At 37.9% G+C, this 10,943-nt stretch overlaps 2 protein-coding genes across 6 annotated transcripts; one reads left to right on the top strand and one right to left on the bottom strand.

Moving 5' to 3' along the window:
- The first annotated feature begins 313 nt into the window (after positions 1-313).
- Positions 314-3,865, top strand: LOC111261801 (transmembrane protein 41A-A). 5 transcript variants are annotated; one of them, XM_022835596.2, is made up of 6 exons: positions 314-424; positions 986-1,049; positions 1,582-1,738; positions 2,162-2,302; positions 2,501-2,660; positions 2,877-3,865. In XM_022835596.2, exons 2-6 carry the CDS (start codon positions 1,003-1,005, stop codon positions 3,104-3,106), a joined length of 735 nt encoding a protein of 244 aa, XP_022691331.1. In that variant the 5' UTR covers positions 314-424; positions 986-1,002; the 3' UTR covers positions 3,107-3,865. The 5 variants fall into 5 exon arrangements, with proteins under 5 accessions (XP_022691331.1, XP_022691330.1, XP_022691333.1 ...); XM_022835595.2 differs by lacking the exon at positions 314-424 and adding an exon at positions 451-561; XM_022835598.2 differs by lacking the exon at positions 314-424 and adding an exon at positions 569-819.
- Positions 3,866-4,025: 160 nt separating this feature from the next.
- On the bottom strand, positions 4,026-10,395 carry Uba5 (Ubiquitin-like activating enzyme 5). The gene is made up of 8 exons (XM_022835593.2): positions 10,049-10,395; positions 8,754-8,889; positions 8,427-8,510; positions 7,132-7,329; positions 6,672-6,904; positions 6,064-6,229; positions 5,113-5,277; positions 4,026-4,855 (listed from the first exon to the last, which is right to left on the bottom strand). The coding sequence occupies exons 1-8, from the start codon at positions 10,183-10,185 to the stop codon at positions 4,763-4,765; spliced, it is 1,212 nt and encodes a 403-aa protein (XP_022691328.1). The 5' UTR covers positions 10,186-10,395; the 3' UTR covers positions 4,026-4,762.
- Positions 10,396-10,943: the final 548 nt, after the last annotated feature.

The following is a 10,943-nucleotide window of genomic DNA, read 5'->3' as shown; positions in this document are numbered from 1 at the left end:
AAGCTCAACTGGTGCAATAGTTCTCTCAAGTGTTTTTACCTAAAGTTAGGAGTCTCAGTGCTACGAACTGATTGGGACAGGGTGAAAAAGTTCTTTAAAATAGAAGCTGACTCCAGGGGGAGCGCGAAAAAGGGAGGATGATAAGGGGTTCAAAGATCGCGCGCTCTCCCATCTTGTCATAGCGCTGTGTACAAGCGCGCCAACTTTCAAAAATGTTTAAGAACATGTTCTGAGTACTTTCATGGAGTAGATAAGCCATAGAAATGCGCACATGATATTAAGGTTTAATTAGATATGGTCTGGAGAGGACTAACAAAAGTCAGACCTGCAAACACGGATGCAACATAAAGTATCACTACTTTCACAATGCCCCGTATTGTATTCTCCCAGAACGAGATGACTGGAACGCAACGTCAATGAAGGGGTGATAATCTTCACCTGAAATACTAATATACTGTATTAGTATGCTAATATACGAACTATGCTAGGACGCTATATTTGTTAATCTATGTCGAGCTATCGTGCCAGTCGTACTTGTGGCCAAGATGGCGACGTCCATAGGCTAGTAACAGCAGAGCAGCTGAATTGGATGCTGCCGAACGAAACGAGAGCACCATTTACTCTAAACAGCCGTCCTCGCACAGAGACAACAAAATCTACCATACAATCTAGCTTATTTCCTCCTGGTGTACTCGTAGCTAGTTGTAATCGAATTCATACAAGTTATCGGGTGACAGGAGATGTTTCGGCAGCAGCCAGTGATGTGATAGTGAACTCAATGCAAGTTTGTTTACTTCAGACGACTACAACAGCCGCGCGGTACACCGGGGCGAGATATCTGTTCTACTTTCATTTTCTACACTACTGCATACAATATATTAAGTTACAACGGCTTATTATATATTACACAAACAGATAGGAAAGTAAACAACAGAGACAATGTCTTCGACACGCATATTACTCGTTCCGCTATTCTTTGCAGCAGCCAGTGGATGGCTTTATATGCTCTCCAAGTCAGCGCCGAAACTTCAGAGGACTGCAAATGAAACGTACGCAATCATTCGATTTCTATCTTTCTGTTACCAAGATATACGTAAAACAAAATTATGCCATACAGTCTACATACTGATTCAACGTCGGAAAAAATATATATCTCTTGCTATTATCCTCGTAGTCTTGCTTCAATGCAAAGTCTCGTTCAAAAAATACAAAGAGATATAATCGAACTACATCTGGTTAAGGATTGTAATCTCCCCAGTACTTGCACAGATATATTTTGAAAGGGTCACGTGCAGGAAGCAACCAACCCTTTTGATTTTACCTAAGAGGCTCCACCAAGAGCATAATTAGCCAAGAAGTATTTCTTATTCAATATTTTGCTTTTTTCAGACATGATCGTTATAGACTGTTGGAAATCAATTGTTGAATAAAATGTAAAGCTACCGTAACACTTTTCCAAACATCCTGGTAGATACAGCCAATATTAGCCGAGGGTAAAAATCACTATTTATAAGAGAAATCGTTTTCAACTTTTATCTAACAAAATCCACTGTTGTATGATGTGGGGGTGTTAACGCACAGGAACGCACTTAAGTTTCCATCGTCATTTGAGGAACTGCATGCGCTGTCGGGCCTCCTCCAGGAGTATTACTCGTCTCATCCAAATTTTGTTTACGTCTTCTTTTGTTCAGCCTACCTTTATAAGCAGACATTCGCAATTCCTGGATCCGTATTTATGGTGAGCTCGTAACATCGGGTAATGACGCCATTAGGTCATTCAGATTCTATTCACCAATACTCGCGGATACAAAGAGCTTTTTTTTGTAACATCTTTGCAAAGCATTTTTTAGAAACGAGAAAAATGAAAGCATGTACACTGAGAACAACCCATCGGCACCGGAATTTTGATAAAGAAACTATCGGCGCACATCATTAAGTATATCTGTATGAAATGCATTTAAAGTTTATTATGTTTACGTACGCGTTATTTACTTTCATTTGAGGATAGTACTCACTTATTCTGTTAATTGTACCTGCGCATTATGCTTCTTTGAAACGAGTACTGACCAACAAAGTATCACGTAATAGTTGCCCTTCAAGTATGCAATCGATTTACACAAGCAACACTGTATTTTTGGTAATTCAAATGATGATATTTCAGAATCTTCTTGGGGGCGCCCTGTTTGGTGTTATACCGGGTTTTTTGTTGGCATGTTTTTTATCGGCTACGGGAGCAACCTTCTGCTACCTTCTCTCGTATTTATGCGGCCGGCATCTAGTCAAAAAATTCTTCGCTTCAAAGGTTGTATCTTTATAATGAAATAATCAGTAGGTACTTATGGGTTATGCTATTGCAAGAGCCACTGTTTTATCGAAAAATAAAAGCGAACACAGCTATCGCCGTAGCAAAAGCAACCGATGAAATACAAATTCGAACTTGATTTTGTGACTAATTTAAACATAATTGTCTGTACTACTATTGTTTACTGACGCTGAGAAGATTTCATACCTCGAAAGAAAAATCAACGAGAATGAAGACGAACTCATCTATTTCCTGCTGTTCCTACGACTGTTTCCGATTACACCGAACTGGTTCCTGAATATGGCGTCACCTATAATCGGAATACCCATTCATCTGTTTTTTGTTTCTGTCTTCATAGGTTTGTGCACTTGAATGCTATACAGAGGTGAATGGGCAATCAATGAAGAATGAGCACATGCGTAAGAATTCCGTTCTTTTAGTCGTAAAGATCTATTGTTATGTTATTCCAGAGTCTAGAGGTGTTCCATGTATCTGTTTGTCGACTTGAGATGACTAATAGGTAAATGTGCAGAATGTTGTTTTTGTTTTATTCATAACATAATCATTATTCCAGGTTTGATGCCCTACAATTTAATGTGTGTGCAAGCGGGCTCGCTTCTAAGCGAAATCCAATCGACATCAGATATTCTGACTCCAGCCGTCGCTGCCAAAATGGCGCTTCTGGCGATTGCGGCCCTTCTTCCAGCGCTCTTAAAAAAAGTGCGCAACAACCACAAAGGAACGAAAACTATGGAAGCCTCGGCACTTGGAGACCATTGCGAGATTAAAGATCACATGGAGTGAGGGACACCATACATCGCACCAGATGAGCAGCACCGAGATTACTATATATATATATATATATAGCGCCAGGCAATGCTTGCAAACAAGCACAATGAAAAACTATGCATAAATAATAGAGACACATATAATATATATATTAAATAAGGAACATACATATATTGGATACACCCGTTACAAAAGAAACGTAGATAATATAATTGTAATAGACCCTGCTAGGAAGAAACTTACCAATCCTGCACGGTGCATTGCAAAGGCATATGTTTTTTGATACTGAGAACTAAATCCGAGATAGTAATTGCTATTTTTACATGTTTATACAGAAGCGAACGTAGCTGTATTTGAAGTTATAAAATTATTTAAAGTTAGTATTATAAAGCACAGTACTTTATTTCACTTCAGAGGAGTTTGTTGTGAATACATGCTGAGCAGTTGATGGAAACTTTATAAGATCGTTTCGGGAAATCTAGCTTTGGCTTGGATGGAATTGTGTTTGAAGTCAAGGGTCATTCCATATAGTCCTTATCACAGAAGTGCATATTCGGTCGGAATTTAGGTCAGTTTGTTGCCCGAAACTGGTCTGCTGAAATATTCGCCGATTGAAAAAATAACGATAAAAAGAAAGCTAGAAGCTTTTTTTACTTTAGTGTACACCCATTTGTGAAAACATACCTAAATATGCAATACAGTAGAATTTGTGTAGGTTTTGCCGTTTTTTGTATTTTACAAAGAGTCCTAGTAAACCAAGGGTTTCACACTGTATTTGCGCGCTTCATATAGATAAAATTTAACGCTTAAATAGATAATGCTATTAACAACAGTAGTTATTAACAATCGTTTTTTTTCGATTGTTCTTCGGTATTTTTGCAGATTATTATTGAAACAATAACAAGGTATGAAAAAAATTAAATGCATTAATTGCTTGGTTTCCATTAACCTCTGTACGATAAGGGTTTATTTATTGAGAACAAGTATTTGTGGTAAATTATATATATATCGTTTATGATTTCTATAGTGAAAATACATTTTGTACAGACCGCCACCAGTTGGCGTAGTTTGACAACTACGTAGCACCTATTTTAATAGTTGGCAAATGAGTGATGACGCAATTAGTGAAAGCAAAACAGATAATATTTTTTAACAAATCATAAGAGCAATAGTAGTACTGAGTCTTCTTAAAAGTATTTTTTTAATTTCATTCCATTGGGTACTAAACACAGATGATCTGATAACGCAATTAAAAATGAATATATAGATTGGAGTACCATTATAGCTTATTTATGCGCGTAGTCAATCCACGTTTTTGTATAGACAATTTTGTCCCTTTGATGATTCAGCGCAGTAATATTACAGCAGTCGTCAACGCGAAAGCGACCATTTATCTTTGAAGGTGGATTGTTTGTTGTAATTTCAATATAGACATTCATCGCCAGATGAATGTCTATATTGAAAGCTCTGGAGAGCCACATGCACACCCGTGTGTAGGAAAAGGTCTTAAAAGACATTGATTGTTGTCATTCCTTGAGACATGAATATGAATGCCATATCCTTCGTTATAATTTTTTTTCCGTAAAAAAGTACTTCAAAATAAAATATTGCTTTATTGTTTTGTCTAAACAAAGCAAAAATTATAAGTGCATATTATCTCGCCTAATCTAATTAGAGGGACTTCATTTGCTTCATTAGCTCGTCGAGGCTCGTGTCATCCGAGACGGCCACCTCATTGCCGAAGCTGCTGGCGCTCGTTGACGTCTGAAGAGGTGAAAAGAAATGAAAAGAAATAACATCGAACATTAAAGCGAGCGCATAGTTGACAAGTGTTTTCCGGAACTGTTGCGACGTTAACGTTTCATGGCACATTTTATTTAGTTTACGTTGCGAAACAGTCGGACCCTAATTTGAGACGAATTCATGTATAGAAAAAAAACAGCAGTACGTTTTACATGTTCTTCGTGTAAACAATGATTGCCGTATCTACTAACCTAAGTAGACAAATAAGTTAATCTTACCTCATGTTGTTGCTTCGGAACCGTGTAAGCGAGTTGGACACCCTGTGTGAGCTGTGGGGCAGTGGCATCTTCCTGTTTGTCCTCAACATCTTCATCAACCAAACAGATACCCCATTCGTTGTTCTCATGGACAATAACCTCCTGCTCAGTTGGAGCTGACGCCGCCTTTAAAGTCCAAAAGGGGAACAAGGTTCGAAAAATGATGCACCAATTTCACATCACATACTGGGGCAGTGTGTATTGAGAAAATACACCACGTTCATTCAATCGCATCAAGGTTACCAGGCTATATTATTTAATTTTTACCGGCATATTTGAACCCTGTTTTGATTTGCGATCGAACTATTGCAATGAATGTAAATTATAATTACTATTAATGTATTGCGTATAGCACTCAAATGACAGATTATATGTTGCTTTCCAGAAATGTTGCAGCGTTAATTGATATATTTTCTATTTACTTTATAAGGTGCTTAAATCGTTTATCTTTCGAGCTATTAAATCAACTCACGAAATTGTATTAGCCGTTATTTAAATCAAAGCCATTAAAGCTAAGACGCTAACTCGCACACATTATGACATCACAGAAGTCATGCAATCGTTGCCAGTGATTAAATTGAGATTAAAAAGGATGCATTACCAGCTACACAGAAGCACCGGGACGATTACTCTTTCATGATAACATACACTTTCCTTCAGATACTACATTAGGCACTCGTTTTCACATCCTTTTGCACTTCCTTGAATAATGATGTATAGTTTATTCTAAATACGATAAATTTATTCTCAATATATATTTTATCTTTTATTATCTGGCTGGTGAAGAATTGTAAAATGAATTTAATTTTTTAAATCTAAAAGTACCGATGCTATGGTTGAATTAGCACTTGATATGGAGAGCCTGGTTAAACGTAGACCTAATCTCTTTAACTAGCGGCTCTGTACCATTACCTGAGTTTGTTTATCGTCACGATTACTTTTCTCGTAGTCTCGCTGGCGGCTCCTGCAGAACGAATCGTCGCAATGCGGATTGGCCTTCATCGCCATCGTTGGGAAGAAATCTTGAAGGGCATTATAGCCCAGATAATGTGATACTGTTCCGAACTTGAGAAGAAATCTAACGTTGCATGTAAAGAAAAAACATAATGGCGATGGTCACTTCTGCGAAAGAAATGAAAAATAGTAGATAACAATTGTACATAGCAGCAAATCCAATGAGATTCAATGAGATAAAAGCAGAATAGGTACGTACAAATCGTCCTATATCCCGCGCCAACCGTTTTTAATTTTCGTTACGAAATAAATATCTAAGGGAATATGCATTCCTGAACTTGAGTTGTATGATCGAAAATAAATATATATCAGCATAAATTCTACTCTACGGTTTTTTTAGACACCACGGATCTTTCCAGAGGGGACATCACATTAATAAAAGTAGGTCATATGATTTGGAAATAAAAGAAGTAGTTATGCTGATGTATGAAGTGTGCAGTGGTATAAGATGTGACGTTCATATAATTTTATACGTTAATAACCGACTATTCCGTTGAATGGCTCACTTGAGAGTGTTCTGAACAAGCATTCCTGCGACAATACCCATCGTCGTCGGTAAACTCGCGGCACAAACTCCTTCCCGCTTAAGTGTTTTCTCGTCGATCTGGGCAGCCACGACAAGCGGAGGCGCACAGGCAAAACAAGCAGTTTCGCCCGGAATTACCAACTGAATGTGGCCAGACACCGCATTCTCGGAAACTCCACTTTCCATCCATGTTTGACCTAATTCATTGCAAGCCTGAAATAGCAGAATAATGATATATATATCATGCATTAGCACTGGACCTTTTCAGAACACAGAAAAGCGTACTTTTCGGGAAAACTATTATGCATAAGTTGATGAGGGCCTTGCGGACCTTTCGATGACTCAAATGAATAACCGAACTGGGTGTATTCGTTACGTATATATACTTAACATAAGGTGTACAGCAAAACATATGTACTATATACGTTGTTCACACGTACAGTGTTAATGGCCATTCGGGCTTCAAAATTGTCTACGCAACTGAGTACAAGGTCAACGGGCTTTCCCTCAACAAGTCCGCCGGTTCGCAGGACTTCCATGAAATGATTAAAGTTGTCGACTGTTGTGATATTATAGTTGTGAGTCTTTATTACCACATCAGGGTTAATCGACTGGAGAGTTCGGGCAGCTGCGTCTACCTGAAAACGATGGTTATTGATAGGTTATTTCTAGACTGCACGAAGAAAATGTAATAAATTTTTGAGTTGTGTATGATTTACAAACATCAATTTTTCGACCCGTTTACATATGGACTTACATAGTATCAGTGCCAAAGATATAATTTATTTGTGTCTGTGTACATAGTAAACAAATGAAGAAAACGATATTTTTAGAATACGTGAAAAAAACTAACCGTTTAACTAAATTGTATGTCAGTTGTGCTTATGTGTCATAAACCATTAACTACTTATCCTGAGAAAAGCTTCAGGGCGACAAAAATTACGAAAATAACGGTAAGGCGAGTCGTTTATTCGTCAAATTTGCTAGGGAATATTATTTCCACGGCATTGAGTAACTTACTGAGTTACCAACCTAATTATTAATCCTGTTTGTGATAGGTTAACGAATTAAATTATGATATTCTATAAAACGATGGGTTAACGGAATCGCTCCGAACTACAGCGAAACAAAGATGCTAACACAGGATAATCAAAGATACCATTTAGACAGTTGCTACCCGAGTACCAACAGGCTCTTTGTGCGCTGGTGGGTGTCACATGATCTGGACTTCTTAATTGAAACGCTTATCCATAAAACAGGATACGGTTAATTTCAAGCAACACAATCCTGTAAGCTGCTTACGTTCAAGTGCAACAATCTAGACATGCGTACAATGGGGATATTGGAAAAAAAACAATAGTGGCAATTAAGGCCTTTCTATTTGTTACATTTAATATCTTATGCCAAATCTGTATCACATCCTTGAGTATTTTCTGTTACAACATATTATATAGACTGTGGCAGTCCGAAGCTGCGTAGAGAATCCACGTTCCAAAAGCGCCCCACACCAATGTACTGACGCAAAGTTTAACGATAGTACAACAAGAAAAGTATTTTATTTATGTATGCGTGTGATATGTATATTCATTGTTTGATTGCAAATAAAAAGCAATACGCACGTCAGGTCAGTATTTGCCATACATTCGTTGATTACCACGTGCTCCTACGTCAGATACGTGTTTGTTTTAATTGCCCGCTGAATACTACTGATACTAAATACTGATATTGTTCGCACCTTCGACATTCCAGCTTGATATGGTTGGAAGAACAACCGGTTCATATTTGCCATCTCTACTCTGTCGTAGTCGAACAGGATTAGCTGCAATATAGAACGCAGACGTGTAAGCATGTATACTTCTGTAAAAATGATGAAAAATGGGAAAATTGAGGATCGTATAACGGTTTGCTAACCTCATGGATAACATTCGTAAAGAAATAAAAGATGGCCTTTCTCTTTTATGAATTACGACTGGTCGTTTCCCACCAGAACTGAAATTTTGCAATACGTTCAATATATGTTTTAACTATTTTTCAGTGGCTTTTAGCAGCTGAACACACCCACCTTTCCGATACCACATCTGGTGAGCATTTCTGCAGTTACGCTACCAACTCCCCCAACGCCTGCAACGACGACCGTGTAACTTCGAATTGCCTCGTAGTTATCCACAATACCCATTCGCTTAAGAGCCATAAGACGACTAGAAGTCCATGAAAAGGACAAGGAAACGATTAATGTAATATTGCCGATGGGGACCTGTCAATTGTCTTTTGTCTCACATGTCCCTTTCATTCAGATAAACAACGCTAACGTTATTCAAAGTTGTTTATACGAAACAAAATTCCAATAAAGTAATTTTTACCAACTGCTTCAAGACAGGATCCAAGGCGGAAAGCTTTCATCGTAAACAGTCCGTTCCAGCGCTTCAGTTTTCTATTATATAATTCGTGCTTCGATTTTCACATTTAAATCAGGAAGCTTATAATCATGTTGTACCTAAAGTTAGCTGATTTAGCGCCAAACAGCTTGCGCTTTTTTTGCAGAGCAAAGAAATCTCATCATTATTCTTACTTCATAATATATTGATGATCCGTCTATTTTAGAAGTCTGTAAACCAATGACAACATTATATAAAAAAAACTATGGAGTACTGCTTTCTAGTTTCATACACCACTGTCGTTATGTTTGAAAAATAAAATTAATGTTTTTGGGCGTTTGAAATGCGAGATAGGTCGTTGATAGGAGTGCTGTCTGAAAACAGGGGTTTGCTAAATTTGAAAATCCAGTAAATGAAATTGATTCATATGGTGATAACTGGAAATTCTACACAACCATGCTTTCGAGTCACTACATTTACCTTCTATCATTGTATATATTGAATTGATTGATAATCAGGAGAACAACTATGCAATGTTGTGTAGCATTATACAACAAAAAGCCAAACAATAAAGTGTTTGGTTTCCATATGGTAAACAGTAAACTCTGAACGTTGTACGTTCAGTAACAAAGCTCCAACAGGTTGCACCCATTGGAGTTAGTAAGCAATTTTATAAATTGCATATCGATACTGAAATCATGAAAGGCCTCGACGAAGTGGCCGAGTACAAAGAAGGTGGGAATGTTTTGGTACACAAGTGTATTGCAGAACTGTGTTATGCGTTAAACAGCTGTTACTGCATACAGATAGAAAATACCAGCGTGATTCGTGCACGGAATAATGCGCATCTGAATACGACTGCATTGTATATACAAGTATGTAGTTAATCTGTATTAAATTCAATTTTCAAAACAAATATAGATTTGAGCCAGCGCTCACTTTTAACAGTGCTTGACTCTGCGGCGCCAACATTGATACTCACCTGTATGGATTAGAGTCGACTACCTCGGAACTCATTTGTTCGATTTTTTGTCGAGTTGGACCTTCTTTCTGTTCATACTGAGCCAGCTTCTTTTCCAACGAAGCCACCTGAGCTTGAAGAAATTCTACGGTTGCCATTTGGTCGCACAAAACAGAACGTTCGGATTGAACTGAATTACTGTTTGTATTATCCAATCTTACGTTGATTTACGCGTCACTATCTTCGCCAATTATTTATCACTTTACATTGTCCGGGACACAGCTGGTTGATTCGAATGCGGCGTCCGACTCGTCAGAGCAAACAGCTTTCAGCCCTGAAAGTACCCGGCAGTTTTCACAATGAGCCAGAAATGTTGAACACGTTGCAGACAGTGTCTTCAAAGCGCGCGCGCATTCAAAATTTCTTTGTCGCTCTAATAGAACACAAGGACCGGAGAGCATAGTAACTAGCCATGGATCATATCTCAAATGCGTTAAATACGTTTTCAGAAGTATGGAGTATTACGCTCGAAAAGTTTACCCAATTTTGAGTTGGCCATGATTAAGCCAGCTGTAATATTGACTTAAAGTCAACTTAACTATTCTATTCTCAGTCTATGAACTTCGTTAAATTTCGACTTTTTGCAAATTACAAGAATCGTTATTACTATTAGTATCAACGTAAGCATTATACTGTTGTTTAGAGAGATGTAGCGTGTTTAAGTACCAGTGAGCTGTTAACGCACATAGCTATATATCTAAATCATATTTTGCTTTAACGGAAAGTGTGAACAAGTGGCAGGTATTACGCTTATTTTACGCCCGTCCGGAAGCAGAGACATCGAGACTATTATTTGTTCAACTCCCCTCTTCTACGATCGCTGCCTTGTGAATAAATGACGAAGACAACACAGTTG

The sequence above is a fragment of the Varroa jacobsoni genome, unplaced genomic scaffold, assembly GCF_002532875.2.
Source record: "Varroa jacobsoni isolate VJ856 unplaced genomic scaffold, vjacob_1.0 scaffold_596, whole genome shotgun sequence".
Taxonomy (NCBI): domain Eukaryota; kingdom Metazoa; phylum Arthropoda; class Arachnida; order Mesostigmata; family Varroidae; genus Varroa; species Varroa jacobsoni.
Note: the sequence above shows the minus strand (reverse complement) of the source record. Positions and strands in the feature narration are given on the sequence as shown.